The sequence below is a fragment of the Conger conger genome, chromosome 10, assembly GCF_963514075.1.
Source record: "Conger conger chromosome 10, fConCon1.1, whole genome shotgun sequence".
Lineage (NCBI taxonomy): Eukaryota > Metazoa > Chordata > Actinopteri > Anguilliformes > Congridae > Conger > Conger conger.
In genome coordinates, this window is record NC_083769.1 from 36,533,238 (window position 1) to 36,551,838 (window position 18,601).

At 47.0% G+C, this 18,601-nt stretch overlaps 1 protein-coding gene across 6 annotated transcripts; it reads left to right on the forward strand.

Moving 5' to 3' along the window:
* Positions 1–807: 807 nt before the first annotated feature.
* Positions 808–17,552, forward strand: lemd1 (LEM domain containing 1). 6 transcript variants are annotated; one of them, XM_061256795.1, is made up of 12 exons: positions 808–942; positions 1,200–1,353; positions 6,430–6,571; positions 8,710–8,850; positions 9,770–9,855; positions 10,495–10,563; positions 11,491–11,568; positions 12,445–12,568; positions 13,037–13,122; positions 13,631–13,765; positions 15,511–15,575; positions 16,391–17,552. In XM_061256795.1, exons 3-12 carry the CDS (start codon positions 6,493–6,495, stop codon positions 16,707–16,709), a joined length of 1,182 nt encoding a protein of 393 aa, XP_061112779.1. In that variant the 5' UTR covers positions 808–942; positions 1,200–1,353; positions 6,430–6,492; the 3' UTR covers positions 16,710–17,552. The 6 variants fall into 6 exon arrangements, with proteins under 6 accessions (XP_061112779.1, XP_061112776.1, XP_061112775.1 ...); XM_061256792.1 differs by lacking the exons at positions 808–942; positions 1,200–1,353 and adding an exon at positions 1,514–2,549 and having other exon boundaries at positions 13,631–13,759; XM_061256791.1 differs by lacking the exons at positions 808–942; positions 1,200–1,353 and adding an exon at positions 1,515–2,549.
* The last annotated feature ends 1,049 nt before the right edge of the window (positions 17,553–18,601 follow it).

Here is an 18,601-nt window from a genome sequence, read left to right on the forward strand (position 1 = left end):
CGAATAAGGTTTTATTTTCTTCCAGTCACAAAGGTGATAGAATGTGCATCAGTGGTAACTCAAACCTCTTGTTGCTTCCATATTCCAATGCCAATTTCTCAATCTATTTTCATAGATGGGTACGTAGGATACAATTCTTCATCGAGGGTTACGTGACTGAGCCCTGCCTAGCAGGCCAGTTAAGTAACTGATTTGGATTCAAATACTTTTCTGTGCTCGATTGATCTTGCCTGGTGCAACTGAGCCAAACAAGAGGACCACAATGCAGGGCTTGCATTTTTTGTATTTCATAGGTTTCAATACACCAGACAAGCCACATAAAGCGTAGAAAAGTATTTTAATCCAAAACAATTATGTATTTGACCCAGGTCTGTTGCCTATTAATCATACAGACATCTGGTAAGCCCATATTTAAAAACATTGTATAACTGCACCGATTTTATTTGCATATTTAAATATATGGTTTTTAATACATTTTCAGTCTAACTAGATTTGATCAAATTGAACCTCTGGAGCACCCAGCTGAAGATCCAGACTGTTCATTTGCCTCTGGATCTTCAGGAATCACACACTCCTTCCCAACGTCATTAACTCACTGCAGCACCATAGACCCCTTGTGCTCTGCTACAACCAAAATACATAAATTTAGAAAAATAATTTACCTCAAAAATGGTAAACAAATACTAACCCTGTCCTTTATTAGGCCTACAGAATTAGTGATGCATACACACAATAAGGGCTATGCAGTGACCTGATTTGCATGTTATATGATGTATGTTATCTTCCTTGTGTAATGGGGTGGGGCCTGCGCAGTCCAAAAGGGCACCCAAGGAAACATGAGTAGTTCCCTTGGCATACTGTTATTTGTTTTGGCTCCCGGTAAAAAAACTAAAACCTTCATTAAAATACTTAATAATAGAGCACCTAAATCCTACTCCAGGGGTATGTAACCTTTTTTTGTGGAAGCTGCGGTGGTCAGATGTTTGGGGATAAGAGAATGGGTGTAAAATGAATTTGGGAGATTATTTGCATTGCTTTTTGTAGTATAGGCCTATAGTCAGCAAATGGCGTCCACATCTTTGACATTAATTATTTTTTAAGCAAGGTCAGAAAACAAGAGGTTAATACGTCCAGTACTGACTAGACCAAATGAGAAGCCTAAAACGGCACAAATAATCGAAATACTAACTTAATCACAGGTTTCTTAATTGACTCGTGGCTTTTCCGAGTGAAGACTTCGCTAACAGCTGTTTCCACGGAGATAGTCCTGACAACCCACAACCCACCACGCCACGACACCGTCGCGCCAACAACTAGCGGGCCACGGTAGCTAATTAAGAAGGTGCGGTTTTGGTAAGTTACTAGCACGCTTGAGTATCTTTTATTCATTCCGTTTATTTTATGCATTTTTATTGCAGTCAGTATGGGAGAGGAATTACCGTTTTGGCTGGATCGGGGCGCTGAAAGACCACTGATTTATAAAATATGTTCGTCAACTTAAATGAGAGTAATATATCCCACTTTAATCGTCTGTAACTCGTGATATATGGGAGGTGTGTAACTTAAGTTAAGGAAACTTAAGCAAATACCATTATGTACTTACAATGGCATTAAATTAACAACAAAATAACACGTGTTGGAGAACGTGGCTGGCCAAACTGATTTACGAGATCATGAGCTAGCTGGATAGTGGCTACATTTCGGTTCAACAAATACGGTGAAGCAAGAAGATAGCCAGTGTGTAGCCAGCATTATCGAGTAGACCAGCAATGAAGCAACCAGCAAACTAGATTTATTCGTGGCATCACTACTGGCTAGATTAATTTAATCTCCCTGGTGTCTCACTCAGAATAACCATCTACTAACTAGTCATTTCGGCAAGTGACATTGAGCTAAACCAATGTTCATTTTAGTCAGTGTTTCGATTCACAAATTAGCGCTCAGCGCGCCTTGCTAAGTTACTGGCTGTCTCGGTAAAAAAAAAGAAGGATTCTTTAAAGCTTGCAGTGCAGAAAACGAAGACATTCTGCTCACCATTTGCAGTTGTTTATAGCATAAGTGTTTAACTTGCCCTAATTAAAGTTGTTGTTTTTTTGCAACAAGAAGCAGCTGTTACGAGTGGGGAAGCGATCCTTCAGGCTGCAGAGGCCTTTGAAAAACGACCTTGTGCCCAATGCAGTTCAGCTGTCGGTGCGGCTGTTCCAGGGTTGAACACCCACTGGTGTCCAGCGTCATAGATCAGGTGGCAGCTAGCCTGTCAGTAAAGAAGGGAGACCCCAGCTGGGTCAAGTGTTGTGCAACAACAGCTTGGTACAGTGGGTGAAGGTTTTCCCCTTGGCGTGGACACCGACATGCCCGTGTTCGTGGAGGATCCGGCTCAGTTCTCTAAACAGAGACTGAAGTTGGAGTTAGTCGCCAACAATGTGGACCTACCCGCGGGGGAGAGAAAGAAACAAGTATATTTGGATCTGTACATGAAATACGTATCCAAGAAGGGCGCCGCCGATTTCTCAAGCGACGAGGAAGACCAAGTGCAAGGGAATGACGTCGTGAGTTGGCCTGTTTTCGGAAAATAAACGCAATCTGGAGTTTCGTGGGATTTTGATATGGATGCTTAGATTTTAACCTCTGTGGGACGGCTATCATTTTATATCCGTGCATTGCAATGTTATGGGATGACCCGGTAATTTTACTAACTGTGTGCTAATATTCTTTCCGGAACATTTTGAATAAAGTTTAATTGAATGTCAGCAGAATGGTCCAGCTGGCATTTGAACGGTGAAAATGTATTTCCTCTTAATGCCCACCTGACGCGACACGTGCGTGGCCTTATAGGTAGCCTATTACCTATCTAAAGTTCCACGTTTCAACATTTCAGAAATGACGTCAGTTCGCTTAATTTCTGTCTCCTCCAGGTTTAATTAAACTCGTCCTCCTCTTGCGGTTAATTCTCCCACGGGATTAGCAGCGCCGAGTTGATCCGAGGTCCATATTGTTTCCTGTCAAAAGGGAGCGCATTTCTCCCTCCTCGGACGTGCCCGTCCCCTTCAAATGCGGCTAGAATTCTGGCGCGTAATCCGCGCTCCCGCCTCTGTCTGGTTGGTGGGAACGCGAAGGATTAATCTCTAATCCCATATTAAAGACGTGTCACAGCCGGCCGCGAGTAATGTCCTTCATTTCAGCACCAACCGCACAGACCTCACTCCTCCACATGCCATCTGAACAGAGAGGCCAGGCTTTTATGAAATATAGTGTGCTGAAGCTGCTCCTGGCTGCTTACATTAATGGGGACCCTCCTCTCCACCTCTTGAAATTAAATGGGTTCTTTGAAAACAGGAGCTCACAGTGCCCAACCCTCAATTTTAAACTGACAGCAGTTTTACCTTCAGAATGTGTAAACTTTCCTAACTTGGGAGATGTATATTTTTTCTGTTGTAAATGGGATGGGGGGAGGAATGGTGTATCAATTTTTTCCCCCTCGGTGTGGAACTGCAGGTCCTCGGGGGGCGGGGGGGGGGGGGTACCTTTCTATTCAGACGATATCCAGCAAGGGCAGGAGCTGGAGTCAGCACACTAGCAGGACTGTAAGCAATGCAATCTGCAGCTGTCGCACGCCCAGGGCAACTGATACCCTGATTTCTGTGGGGTCAGCGCTAAAGTGTTAAAGTGCACCTGACAGACAGGGTAAGAGCAGAACTGAGGCTTCACTGAGAGGGGGGTGAGGCGGTGTGGGGCCGGGGGGTAGTAGCTGTAGCTGTGGTCACTGCGGTGATAACCAGCTGGAGCAGTGCTGCTCAACTCCTCGTCCTGCGGGCCGCATTGTCTGGAGGCGTTTGCTTCAACCATGCACTACACCACCTGATTTCACTAATTAGCGTATTATCTGAACCAAGCAGGTAAAATAATATTTGCACGGTCGGAGCGAATACCTGCAGGCACTGCGTTCCGCAGGACGAGGAATTGAGGAGCACTGAGCTAAAGCTTCCTATTCATAGTCCTCTGAACTATTCCAGGTTTTTCAGAATCAAGCTAGCTGTGCACTCCATGAAAGTCCTCTATTGGACTTCCATGCTTACCTGCTCAGATGTGGAATGGCTAAATGCGCTGCACTCCTGTATTCATTCCCACGGCACTGGGGGGGGGAAATGCTCTTCCCGAAAACTTTCTTTCCATTAATCTACGCTTTGATGAGTCACTCATCCGTAAGTGTAGGGAAAATGGCACCGGGACGCAGGTTTTGGTGCAAACGCAGAATGCTGCAGAGGAAATGGTGCATGGAGGATTTGTGCAGCTGAGGGCCTCAGGGAAAGGCTGGGTTTGTGTACAGATGATATTAAGGCATGTTAACAGAGAGCCTGTCAATGTTCCTCAGCTTCTGGCCTTTAATTTTATTTATTTATTAATCCACATGTTCCCATGGGCCAGTTTAAAATGTAATGCGCTAAATGTGATTACCGTGTCCCTCGGAAGCTTGAGCGAGACATTGTAATCACACTGATTCGCTGTCACACTCTTTAAGACATGGCAATGAACGTGTAACTGTTCCTCAAAGTTTGTGTTCTCAGGGAATAGCTCGTAGGCCTGGGTTCCTTATGAACGTCTGCTACGTTCTCCAGTCTCCCCGGATTCACTGTGTCTTGGGACAGCTCCCCTGTGGAAGCTACAGCCGGCCGCCAAAAAGTACAAAACATGACAAATGTTTACTCCCAGATTTACTTACAAAAATAGAATAAAATAACTGATGAATCCGACTCTTTAGCCTGCATATTAAATAAGTGTTTGCCCTCTCTTGCCTGAAAAGAAGAAACTCTTCTGCAGATTAACTTTCAGCTTGGCCTGGAGAAACTTCAGCACTGTATACTTTCTAAATACAGGCCCTGGCAAATCTTTCCGTCTGAATAATAACACTATTAATGTAATTAATCATGGAATGGTAAGGAGTATGTCAGATTGGCTGCATTTGACCCCCAGGCCTCTAGTTGAATTGCCCATCTTGACGGTCCCCTTGAATTATGGCTCTTAGAAGATCATGTGAAGAAATACAGTGAAAACTGTTGGACGTCTGTCAATGTCCCCTTATACTGCCGTTAGGCAAACTAACCACTGGCTTTTCATTATAGTGATAACCATGACATGAACTGTCTTTTTTTGTTGTAATAAATCTGAAATGACAGAAAAACAACAAAATATTTAGTTTAAAAAAAGAAAATGCTTTTCCCTTATGTTTTATCGGTGCTTATTCAGAGGGGTAGGGTGAAAGCAGAGAGGGGTTCTGATGGAGATGGGATCCCTTAACCGGTTAAGGGGGAGTGTAGTCTGTAGGGTGGCAGAGATATTAAAATAAAAACTATAAAATGGATATAAAAATGGTGGTGAGTGGGTGGGGTTGACGACTGAGGAGGAGACGTCTGATTGTGAACGCAGGACTACAGCAAGGTTAAAAAACGGCATAGTATGCCTTTAAGCTGGCAACCAAAACCAGCAGAACTCTCCTGAAACAGGGCTGTTGGTCTGGATGGTAAATGTGGGTCAGGAGCCTCCCCACATTTAAACGTGCTTGTGGTCTTGTGGTGCGGACCTGTTTGCTAGCGTGACTGCAGGCTGTGTGTTTTCATCCATTCTACTTCAGAGTCTCAGTGCAGAAGAGAATTGCATCTGGCCATAGAGTCTCTGTGTTTATTTCCACCTGCGCTTTGAGGCAGTTGAATTGGCTGTTTTTTTTTTTTCCAGTATGGTGATTCTATCATTATTCCCATTATGATACAAATCTGTGTTTGTTTTCCAGCCTGCCTATTGTGAGCTGATGAATCGGCGCCTAGATTAGCATCAAGGTGACACTGTCGAAATGTAATTGTACAGCTATGGGGAAAAAAGCCTCATTGTTTTGTGATTGAATGGTAAAGAAAACAGCACAAAGTTATGCAGAAGTTTTCAGTGGCAAAATGAACTCTGTGAAAGAACAGATTCTTTATAATGTCACTGTGGTTATATTTAGAATCTCATTCCTTTAGGATTAACTGGTACTTTTGCTGAAAGTGTGTAGGCAGTACTTCCTGCACTTAAACTGTATTTTATACCAGATCGGAATTTGTTCTGTTCACTCAAGTATATCTAGGCAAATTTTTATAAAATAGCAAAGTTTTGGCTCCAAAAGCTGATGAAATACTGCTTTGCTGCATTGTTATTGGGAGCTGTTCCATTGTGGAATAACATCCCGAAGGATTACAGATCTGTACGTCTCCAACATCACAGAGTGAGCCAAAGGGAAACATCCTTTAATTCTTTATATCGTATCTCTCAGTCCATCCAGATGATGCGAGGATCAGTGAGCCTGCTTGGCAGCAGCTTCCAACAGACGTCCCGTTTAAGCCTTAAGCTCCCATCAAGAGCCTTCCTCTCACTGTGTGATGCCGCTTCCTGTTTCGATAGGACGACCCCGGTGTACGGGAAGAAGAGGAAGAGGAGGAAGATCAGGCGGAGGAATCGGACGTGATGGACGTGACGCAGCTGACGGATGATGAGCTGAAGGCCCAGCTCCTCCTGCTTGGGGTGAAAGCTGGACCCATTGTAGGTGAGAGCCAGTGAGGAGCCAGATACAGTGTAGAGCAGGGATCAGAGACTCACAGTCCTCCAGGGCTGAGAACTGCTGCTTTTACACCCTCCCTTTACCTGGGAGTCCGGTCTGAACCTATCAGTATCACTAGTTACCTGGGAGAAAAGAACCAGGGCTGGATTTGGATTTGGCCCGAGTCGATGATCCCTGGTGTAGAGTGAGTTCACCTCTCTGGCCAGTAGGTGGCAGTGTGCTGTATTGTTGATCAATCTGACCACTTGCTGTCTGCTTGTTGGTGATTGGCTGCCGCTGGTGGCAACAGCCAGACCCACCCACCCATCCATCCATCCATCCGCCACTGGGCTCTTTCCCATCGTGCCTCCTTCGCTCACGTCCTTTACTAGCTCCTTGGCTCCACCCAGCAGAGGATGCGAGGCAAGGACGTGAGGATGAAGGAACTGAGGAAACTGAAACGGAGCGTCCCTGTCAGTTTGAAGCCACGACAATTACAGACATGGCAGATGGGGAGAGGTGGATCCACCGGTCGATCATTTATACATCTTGTATAAAAATACTTCTGCGAGGGATGCGCTCATGATTGGATTTTGCCCCCCTCATTCCCTCATTCACTGATTGGCTCAACTGCTCGGTATGAGGGCTTATCGCGTGCTTTTGGAGCAGAGGTGCGCAGGGCCATGTCGGTTTCAGGTTTCCATGCTAACTTGATTACTCAGCCCGAACGTTTATTCCATCTGGCATTTTTGCTGCATTTCCTGATGAGCGCATGAATGGCGAAAGACCGCCCTTATGTCCTAATATGAAGTGTGTTACTGTGATCTGTGAGTGAAACCGTGTTGGTGTATGCAGCCAGTTGGCTCATTTAGCCGGGTTAATTGGTGGAAACCGAAATCTGCATACACCCCGGCCTGGAATTGCCCACCAGTGTTTTTAGAGGGTAAAAAGTTTTGCAAGCTATTTGTTGGCAGTACCTGTTTTTTTTTCCCCAGCTGTGCTTAAAAAAAATGCCTGATTCTTATTATGATTCTAAATCTGTCTGACAGTGTGTTATAATTCACACTTTGTAATTTCTATAGTAAAAGGGTGGCCTTTTCCTGTGTTATTACTATTAGGGCTATTTTTATGAAGACATTTAATAGAGACCATTATCTAGGGCAACCTGCTGTGTCAGAGAGAGACTTTAATTACAGATTGAAATTACGCTATTATCAAACGTAAAGTCGGGGGGTGGGCTATGAACCCTCGGAGGAAGTGTGTAGCAGTAGGTATGAAAATAAAGTGTTAAAAGGGGGGTAATTAATATCGGAGTGGGGGCTCTGGAGTGAGGTTAAGCTTCTGCAGGGAGAGGGGGAGGGAGGGAGTGGGTGAGAGGGAGATGGATAGAGAGGTAGAGAAATGGAGAGGGAAGGATGGAAAAAGGGGGGAGATGGAGAGAGGGGGGAGATGGAGAGAGTGAGGTGGAGAGATGGGGAGAGCGGGGGCGATGGTGAGAGGGGGGAGGAGATGAGAGATGGGGAAATGGAGAGATGGAGGAGAGAGGTGGGGAGGTGGGGAGAGAGCGGGGGAAATTGAGAGAATGAGATGGAGGGGGGGATGAGATGGAGAGAGAGGAGTGTCGGTTAGTGTGTGCTGTGCTGTATTTACTGACCTGGAGGGCCAGCCGAGTGGTTTTCTGTAACTGACCTTGGGGGTAATACTCCTCTGGCTATGAGCTGTGGAAAATGGCTGTGTTTAGTAGTGCTTGTGTATTATTTTCATGTTGCATAAGGGTAGATGGGGAGAGGGAGATGGAGGGAGAGAGCGATGGAGAGGAAGAGATGGAGGGAGAGAGCTTGAAAAGAGGAATAAACAGAAGAAAGGCAGGGAGGAGTTTGTGTGAGGATTATAACTCGGCCCTCTTAATCCTCTCAGAAAGCAGCAGCTCTTAGACCGTGAAAGGATGACATGCATCACAACTTTTGTTTTGTGCAGATTTAAACCAGTCAGCTTGATAACATTTTTGTGTGTGCGTTCGTACGTGTGTGTGTGTGTGTGTGTGTGTGTGTGTGTGTGTGTGTGTGTGTGTGTGTGTGTGTGTGTGTGTGTGTGTGTGTTTGTGTGTGTCTTTTGGCGCATGGTGTGTTTGGGTTTTGTGCTAGACTCTACTCGGGTTCTGTACGAGAGGAAGCTGCAGAGGTTACTGGATCAAGCCCCGCAGCCCGACCAGAACGGCACCAACGAGGCGGACCAGTACTCCGACAGCGAGGAAGACAACGACGACGAGGAAGAGGATAAGCCAGGTACGAGGCGACGGTCACCCTCCTCCGCTGAAGTTTAGGGGGGGGGGGGGGGGGGGTGAGTTATCACAAAATGGCCGAATCCTCGCAAGTTGTTGAGGATGAATGAACCGACCAACCAACCACTGTGCTGCGGAGCTCAAAGCCTGCCTGTTGAAGTGAATCCGTTAATGACATCACACAGCCCCTCCCGTCCCGGGGTTCCTGAAGCCTCGTTCTTCACGCTCCGCTGCGTCGGTTAACTGGCACGAGCGGAGCCCCGTCCGCACATTCCCGCTCGAATCGCGCCTGAACAGACGGCTCGCCTTGTCGTGTGTGTGTTATTTTTGTCACTGCAAATATTTACTGTTTTCGGCTTGGCGAGAGAAGCAGTCCCGTGTGTGGCAAAGTCTTTTGATTTAGTTTTCTTTGCCTTTGGGGGTCTTGCGGAGCTTTAATATGGTTTAAGCCCACTAACCCATTTCAGTCTGTGGGCACTGAACACGGGGACCGTGTCCCGTGGCAGGGGGACTGTGATCACACATTTGCATTGGGCAAATCCCCGCCCGCCCTGTTTAGGGAACTACATTCACATGCACCCCCCCTGCCCTGGGAATGTCACTACGCTCCTTGACATTCCAGATTACTCCACTCAATGACTTGGCTTCAGCCCAAACCCCAAGTGATGGTAACCCCCCCCCAACCCCCAACCCCTCAGCTTTTGGAATGACATTCACACCTTGCGCAGTAATGCATTGACTCTTTTTAAAGGGGGGGGGGGGGGGGGGGTTTAGGGGGTAGGATTAGCGGGTGCCTGTGTTGCTCTCCCGTCTCTTGCTGTGTTTGTGATTTTATTTCATCAGCTTTGACATTTATAGTGAATGCGTTGTGAACGCTGCTCCTCCTCCGATCCCTGTACGGCTCCTCTCTCGCCCGTCTCCAGGTGGCGACGACGTGCACGCAGGTCCGGAGCCGGTGGCCGTGGCCATGGTCACGGGTTCCAGGCACAGCCAGCTCGGAAGCAAGCCGGTGAGTGGGCTCATGTTCACCTCCATGGGTGGAGGCGTGTAGTTCTGGGGGTTTTTGGGGTTTGGCTAGAGTGTGAAACCGATACGGTTGCGCATGTAGTCCCGTTGGGCGCTATCGGTTCTGCAACCAGCAGGGCGGCGCTGTTTTTGGTGACGACCCATCCAGAAAGCGGCAGATTGGCATCTTGTGTGGAGTGCTGCTCTTGCGCCCGACATGATCTCAGGAGATCTCGTTGCAATAAGGGGATAAAATGGGACATGGGAGGTGAATCACCCTGGGCGAGGCAAGGCTTTCTGGGAACTGCATAAAGACCCGCAGTAGTTGTGAGGATCCTGTTTAATGACTAATGGCTTTATTCACAGATGTGCCCTTCATGCAATGTTTGCAGTAAAACAAAATCAACCAAGAAAATAAATCTAATCTTACATTCATGCATCCAGTACAAGGACTGTGAGAACCATAAAAATTGGATTTTGGGGAAGGGGGAACACTAAAATTGTCCGTTAGATTGTACCAGTTTTTTTTTTTTTTTTTTCTCCAGTGGAGCACTGCCATCTGGTGGCAGAGGTGTGCAATTGTTTGTGAAAGTGTGACTGCACAGAGGTAGCACTGAGACGTTATTCTGCCCCTACTCAACAGGTGGGACTTCGCTCTGTGGACGATGAGAATTATTACTATCCACAATGTTTTATTCCTTCTTCAAGAATGGTAAATCCGCCATGAGAAACTGCACACTGCCCACGTGTGACAGTTTCACAGATTCCTTGTTTATGTAGCGTGTCGTAAAGCTGTGGGGGGAGGATGGAGGCGGGTGGGGGGAGCACGGAGGCGTGTGGGGGGAGGACGGAGGCGTGTGGGGGGAGGACGGAGGCGGGTGGGGGGAGGATGGAGGCGGGTGGGGGGAGCACGGAGGCGTGTGGGGGGGGCACGGTCTCCGCTGCAGGTCTTTACGGCTCTGCTCGCAGTAAAGGTCTGCTCTTACAGCTGCAGTAAAGTAACAGCACTGTAGCTCTCCTGGGCGCTGGGCGCTGGTTGTTTTCTGACATTAGTGACGGACAATGGAACTTGATGGGCGGGAGTGCCAGTGTAGTATAACAGGTAGGGAACTGGGCTTGTAACCTAAAGGTTGCAGATTCGATTCCAAGATAGGACTCTGCCCTTGTACCCTTGGACCCTGCCTAAACTGAATTGTTTGAGTATACATCCAGCGATATATACTCTCAGTGAACCCTTCATTAGGTATTTATTAGACGCAACTCTTCTGCTGCTGTAGCCTGTCCATTTACATGACCATCCTTGGTCCTGGAGAGCTTTTGTTTTCGTCCTAAAATCAGCAACCAATTCAGAGTAATCAACTGCTTTAATTGATTAATTAACTGCTGAGTAACAAGGAAAGCCAGCACACTCTGTGGCTCTCCAGGACTGGCGTTGCATTTAAATATTTGCATTAACAAGCTGATGTACAGGTCTACCTAATAAAGAGTTTAAATGGGTACTATGTATAGAAACATTAAAAAAATGAAATGGCTGCAAGTTTTTCTGGATAAGAGTGTCTGGCAAAAGCCTGTAGTGTAATGTGTTTGTAATGTAATGGCAGAGGTTTGGCCCTGACGCAAACGATCTGTCGCCCCTCAGAGAGTGAAGCACGAGGCCCCCCGTAAATGGGACGCAGAGCCCCAGGGGAACCTCAGTGCCACTGCAGACCGGCCCGTGGTAGGAGGGGTGTCCTCTGCTGTCCCAGACTCACCACTCACCCCATGGGAGGGGTCTCGCACTGACTCACAGAGCGGGGCGGTCTGGGGGCCAAGCTCAGGGGAGCACGTGTCAATCAATCAATCTGTCAATCAGACTGTCAGTCACCTGGTTCATAAGATGGCAGATCTCAGATCTCCTGGTACTTCATAGGTGACGGAACTGCTTCACGCTGACTTTCTTTCTGAGAATTCCAACACAATTTGGGTGTTTCCTTGGGCGATTACTAATCCTGGTACACGACACCTCTCTTCCTTCTCTCGTTCCCTCATCACTCTTTCTCCTGTTCTTTTCTTCTTTTCCCGCATGAATGAAATGGTGGCTGTGAGTGACTATCGCCTCAGAGCAGTGATTTAGAGTATCACTGTCACCCGCTGACACCAAATCCTTAAACATTCATTCATTCTGAGAATGAAGGGTCTCTGAAGCAGAGATGCTCAAATCTGGCCCCCAAGGTCAGTAGTGCTGCTGGTCTTCATTCTGCCTGATGGCCCATAGTCCAGTAACGTCAATGATGGACCAGAGATTACAGTGCACTCACCACGGCCGTGTTTCCCAAAACAGGATTACTGAATAAAACCCCAAACCCTCCCAACTCTGGGACATGGACTGATCTAGAAAGAGCTGTTCTGGCTTTTCTTTTACTCAGCAGAGGTATCCAGCTAACTCTGTAATCTTTGCTTTCAATGCTTTGTGAAATACCCCCCTGGTGTCCCAGGTTCAAATCAGCCCCTGGTTGGAGTAGCGGGAGGGACACCAGCAGTGCTACAGGCCCCGGGGGCTGGATTTCGGGGGCGGATGTGAGCGCCCCTGGTCTAAAGCTGTGGTCTTCTGCAGGGTGTGTCTCCCTACAAGTCGCGGGAGGGCAGTCGGGTAGCTTCGCCCTCTCCTTCCACCTCCAACTACACCTCCGCCTCCACCTCCATCTCATCCAGCTTCAGCATCACCCAGATGGTGGAGGAGGGAGGTTTCTGTCCATTTACCCTTTTCACCTGTGACCTCCGAACTCTTGGCCTTGGCTGAGCACTTTGTCTTTACACTTGCTATACACTTTAACCGAAAGATTTGTCTCCTTAGCGCCGGAGCTGAAGCGTTTTGATTTTGCATCTTTAACATAGATCCAGTGATGGCATGATTAAGAACAGTGGCGAGTGATAAAGCATCATAAACCTGTTCCCAGCCAGGACCTCCTGGAGCTGAGAGAGTATCTGCTGAATCTATAATAATCTGTGGTCCCAGCTGGCTGACCAGATGCTCTGTTTGCTTGACAATAAATCGTAGCCCTTGACTACTGGGTTAAATGTATTTTTTTTAGTACTTTAACAAAGATTTGAGCTTGTGGAACGGCGCTGGTGTTTGGTGGTAAATTTGCGCTTATGGAGGCAGAAAACTGCGGTGGTGACTTGGTGCTCCTCTCCACACTGACTGCAGCTGGAGAACCGGAGCCCTCACTCCTCCAGCAGGGCGGCAGCAGTGAGCAGGTCCAGCTGGAGTCTGTGGGACAGGGAGCCGGCGGTCAGTACTGCCCAGAGGGGGAGGGGAACAGAACCGGTCCGAAATCGGCCCGGTACCACCCATCGAGTCCCGTCAACTTCATTTTGTGAAATTTTACCAGTTCTTTACCAGAACCACAGGTATAGACCCAGTTTAGGGGTAGGGGGTGAGAGGGGTCTCATTTCTGAGGCTCATCTGAACCCCAGAGACAGGTTGGCAGGGTAGTATACTGCTGAGAACTGGGCTTGTACTCAAAAGGTACGATAAGATTTGATTCCCAGGAATGTCTTCAGTAAAAAGTATCCAGCCATTTAACTTTTATGTAAAAATGTGATCTGTCATTCTGGATCTGCTATATAACCTAAATGTAATGTTTTATGGCTTTTTATTTCTGTTGTAAATGTGTAACGAGGTAAGCTCATTATATAACGCTGTCCCCTCCTGTTGCGCTGGAGTCTGGGGTGGTTTATTTGTCGGTGTGGCCGACATCAGCGCGTGTCTGGCGCTGAGAACGCCCCTGCTGTTACAGTGTGGGTCTGCTTCGCTCGGGCGGGCCGTGAGGAAGATGGATAAGTGCACCATGACGGGCAGGTCGCCCCTGAGGCCCAGGTCTCCTCTCGCCGGCCCCGGGGCCCCTCTGTACAGGCTGCAGTGCAAGGCAAATGTACCTCATTCATTTCTTTCTCTTTCTCGCTCACTCGGTTCCCTCCTCTGTGTGGCTCTGGGTCTCCTCCTTCCTTCCCTCTCGCCTGTAACGGGCTTCTGTGTTGCGTAGTCTCTGGGTAATTCATTCACATCTATGTCCAGCGGTTGTAGCCTTCACCCACCCCCCCCCCCTTTCAGTGAAGCAGGCCGTTTGAACATTAGTATGGTGTTCGTGGTGCGAGCTGTCCAAGGCTTTGGAGATCATTCTCTGGGATATTGAGACCTCTTTCTTTTTTTTTCTTTTTCTTTTCTTTTTCCTGTAGGAATTCACTTTCAATTCCTGTCTTCATCCTCTTTGTTTGCCTTTTCAAACAATGGCTGTGTGAAAATTTTTTGACGTCTCGTCCTTTTGTGTCTGCACCGATAGCTTGCGACTGGCAGTGGCTTGGCACGTTTTCCTTTTTTCCTCCTCCATTCATATTTATTTATTTTGGCTTTGGCGGGAGACAGATTTGTATCGGCAGAGTGCGTCTCATCTCTGCGGGCCGTTTAATTTAGAAAAATCCCTGTACCCCCCCGAACCCCCCAGCGGAGCCGTTATCGGCCTGCCACCACACTGGCGTGAAGAGAGCTGAAGATCCAGATATCTGGGGCTGTTGCCATGGAAACCCCCCCCCCCCCAAAAAGTCACCTATAACATTGCATTTGGCAGCATTTGTTTTTGTTCTTTTTTTGGTTGGGGTGGGGGTGCCGTACTGTTGTGATCATGACTCTTGGGTTTAAGCATGTGCCCAGTGTACCATATTCTTCAGAGAAGATGTCTTTAATCTGAGGAGAGCTTCTTCGACCGAAATAACTCCTGATCGTACTTCTTCGAACTCCAGAATGGATGTTTTTGCCACACCTTATTTTGGCAAAGAAAAAGGGATGTTTGAGAGTGCAATACCTCGATACGGTGTAAGTGGTGGTGTAGAATAGATTACAAGTCGGTGTATGATTGGTTGAATATTTTAACCATAAGCCATCTCCTGTTATAGGGGGAGAAGAACCATTATAATGCGCTTCAGTGTTCAGTAATGTCTGTTCACCAAAGTGAACACGCGTTATGTTGAGTTATGGCAACTAGTTATCGATCGTTCATTTTCATAAGGAAGTTTGTTTTGTTTGTTACATTTTATTTTAGTTCTGTGCCATTTATGAATATCAGTAGAGTAGAGTAGAAACCTGACACTATGTTGTGGTTCTGTAGTTAGCCTAAAGTAATAATGCACTGACCTGACTAGAGAGAAAGAGACTTCATGAACCAATCAGAAGAGTACACTCAGTGGCAGCACACTATGATTGGTTCAGAGCTGTGAAGTTTTTTGAGAGAATTGTAGGTTTCGTAACCTGGTTGACTGTGCTGTCACTTGTACTGACTGGAGCCTGTGGTGGTATGTGGGATTGTGTGGTATTGGGGATGTGGGTGGTGAAGGTTCTTCCAAGCTATTTCTGGAAGTTTTGCAAGTTTCATGCCACCTCACCTGCAGAGGGCGCTTTCTCCCATCACCTGTGGTGGCTCCGGTCCTCACCCCACCCCCCACCGGTCAGTTACCCCACCCCCCACCGGTCAGTTACCCCACCCCCCACTGGTCAGTTGGCCCACCCCCCACTGGTCAGTTGGCCCACCCCCCACTGGTCAGTTGCCCCACCCCCCACTGGTCAGTTACCCCACCCCCCACTGGTCAGTTGCTGATGCTACTTCCTGTCCTGTCCTTTTCCCAGGCTCCCGTGACCGATGTTCTGACCGAGATGTTTCCGGATGCCAATCGCACGCCTACTGGGATCGCGTGAGTTTACAATGTGTATTTAAAGACGCTATTTTAACTATTTGGTTTATAAGTCATCTCGCCAACAACTCCTTAAAAAAAGAATAAAAAATGTAATATATTTAATAGGTTGGTGAGCACTTTAATGCAGGATGGCTTTTACAGCACTCAAATTTCACACATGACCGAGTCAAGGTTAAACTTAATGCTCAAGGGTAGAAGAGCCCCATATTTCTGCCCTATCCACAAGCCATTGCATCCTGCATCATGCTGGCGAACATGTAAAACACGCATTTAAGAATTTCATGACCTAGCTTGTAGAAATAAGTGGTGGGATGGAGTGGGGATAAACCATAAGCTGAATATATCAATCAAAATTTGTTACAGTTCATCTGGGCCACACATGCAAATTGTGATATTTGCAGTGTGTGATGATGGAGATATTTATATTAATGTTCTCAGTTAAAAACATGGTGAGACACGGCAGTATTGAAAAGGTGAATAGTAAACTAAAACCGAGGGATCAGTTGTAGAATTGCATAAGGTGATAGTCTTGATATTTACTGGGTGATCTAGCTTATCCCTGCACTCCGATATCAGCAGCAGATCTGGGTCAAATACATAACGCTTTACTGGGCTTATCTGGTGTATTTTAACGTATGAAATCTCAAAAAGTGCCTTCTAGTCCTCTTGGTTGGCTCAATTGCACCAGGCAAGATCAGTTGAGTCAATTGCGGGTTTGACCCAGGTCTGATCAGCGATGTGCACGGTGTGAGTGGCCGTGCTGGTTTTAACGGGCTGTCCGGACCTCCCTCTGCTCCCCCCTCCTGCCCCAGAGCGACCCGCCGGCGGCCGATCAAGGGGGCCGCAGGCCGGCCTGTGCAGTACAAGTACCCCGACACTCCCCTGAGCCCCCCCTCTCTGGAGAGGCTGGAGCTGCAGCAGCGCCTGGTGCCCGTGTGGGTGCAGGCCCTGGTCTTCCTCGGCGTGGCCGCCCTGCTCTACCTCATCTACGGAGCCATGGAGGACAGCCTGGAGGGACCGTTCTCAGCGCTTCTGGACAACCTGAGCCAGGGGGCGGGGCCTGCCGAGGAGGCCCCGCCCCTGCCTGAGCTGCAGGACAGCCCCGCCCCCCTGCTCGCTGAAGAGTACTGACTCCGCCCCCTTTGTGTGTATTTGTGTGTGGGGGGAGATTTAGTCTAAACTTTCTACTTTGGCGAGGGTGGGGGGAGATGGGGGGGATAGGTGAGGCAGGTGACTAAGTTCCTCTAGGCTTGTTTCCCGGTTTTTATAAAAGCACAACATTCAGGTACAGAACTGAGAATATGGAAGCCCAATACTGTATTATTTGTGGTTTTGCGGATGGAAGAGGGGAAGTGCTTTCCTCATTAGTATACTGTAGGCTGTTTTAGATATTTCACGGCCATCTACATGCTTTTTAACCCAAAAGGTTGTTTTGTTCTGTGGGTGTAAAAAGGGATTGACAAGCAGATCAGATTGAGGGCCAAAACCTGGTCTGTATGGTTGTTTGTGTGAGTTGCGGAATGGGGCAGAAGAGCCTATACCACATGTTGTCTTTGCTCCTTAAAAGTTAAAGGTCCAGATGCATTCTGATCTGTTCAGGTCAAAACAAATCCATACAACAGCAGGAGAGTGTTGTGAAGAAACGGCCCCAATATCCCCTGGACTTTGTATCTTCTTGGGGATCCATGTCCCTATAATTCTGGCACTGTCGTTTCCTGTTTACATCAAGATAATTTAGTTTTTTTTTTAAAAGATCTGTTTTTGAGATATTTGAACACACGCATGGAAATCCAAAATGAGTGGGCAGGATCATCTAGCCCTTTCTTAAAGGTGGTCAAAATTAGCTATTAAATATGTTCCTTCCTGTTGGATTCTGTTTTTACTGGAATTATGTTTGTCATTCTGTCACTAGCTGTGATGTTTTTCAATGTTTTTGAATAAAGAAATGATTTATTAAATTACCCGTGGACTTCAGAGCTGTGTACCTCTATCTGTCCCAGTTCTGTAAATGTGTTGGTCTGCCTTAGTCACACACTATTCTCTGAGCTTGGACATGAAGCTCCCACCCTCGATGCTGCAGTGAATCCATTTCTCTAGTTCAGTGATCTTCATTCCTGGTCTGCTGCAGGGTCTGCTAGTTTTATTTTCACCTTAATATCAGCAAGCAATTCAGTCCCAAGTTAACCAACTCCCTTTTTTTCCCCTCACTGTTTGAAGGTTTTTCCGTAAAAAGCACTTTACAAAATAAAACTGAATTCATTGATCAATTAACTGCCAGATAACAAAAACTGGCTCTGCTCTAGTTCAATGCATATATACTGTGTTTAAATACTTTCTTGTTCATCCGACGTATTACCCATCATATAGCTTGACTTGTGTGGTCCACTCACTGCAAACCTTTTCTGGTTCGATTTTGAGGGAAGAAACCTACGAAATTGGCTGCGTTCATAGGTGGAAAAAACAAATGGCAAGGCTTTTAGTTTGTGACCCCTGCAGGTTGCACGTCTGCACATTCGTAGAATATATTACGTCCGGCACACTGTAAAGGACGTTAAAGTGACGTTAACAAATGTGGAGGATTTTCATTACTGGCAGTCCAGTTTGGCGGCACAAATCAGCCTTCGGGTGGCAGAATTAGAAGGCAATGTCGTTTTGGAAACTACGACGTTATAAAAGCATTCAGTACACCTTTGTGAAAACATCCCTGGAGACCACGTGTTGCCAAGTTATATAGATCCCTGAAGCTCATTAGCGCCATAGAGTTGACTTAAATACATCGCCACCTGTGAGATGGATGCGATTTCGGATTCTTTTGTTTCTGGTGTCCCTGTCTCAATCACACTGTGCATTGGAGCTGAAGAATAATAATAATAAACCTCCCCTGGACGCCTCTTCTCAATGTCGTATGCATAAAGATTGGTGCATACCATAGACCGTAAAATGTGCATACTAATTGAAGGATCTAAATAAAATTGTCAATGTGTAATTTAGAAGAACATGTAATCTGTATAACATTTTAGAAG

Excerpts from the sequence above, each read along its gene's own strand:
- lemd1 (XM_061256791.1), top strand. The coding sequence starts at position 2,352 with ATGCCCGTGTTCGTGGAGGATCCGGCTCAGTTCTCTAAACAGAGACTG. Across the intron at positions 8,851-9,769 it reads CGAGGAAGAGGATAAGCCAG|GTGGCGACGACGTGCACGCA; the intron begins GTACGAGGCGAC and ends GCCCGTCTCCAG. Across the intron at positions 12,569-13,036 it reads CATCACCCAGATGGTGGAGG|AGCTGGAGAACCGGAGCCCT; the intron begins AGGGAGGTTTCT and ends CACACTGACTGC.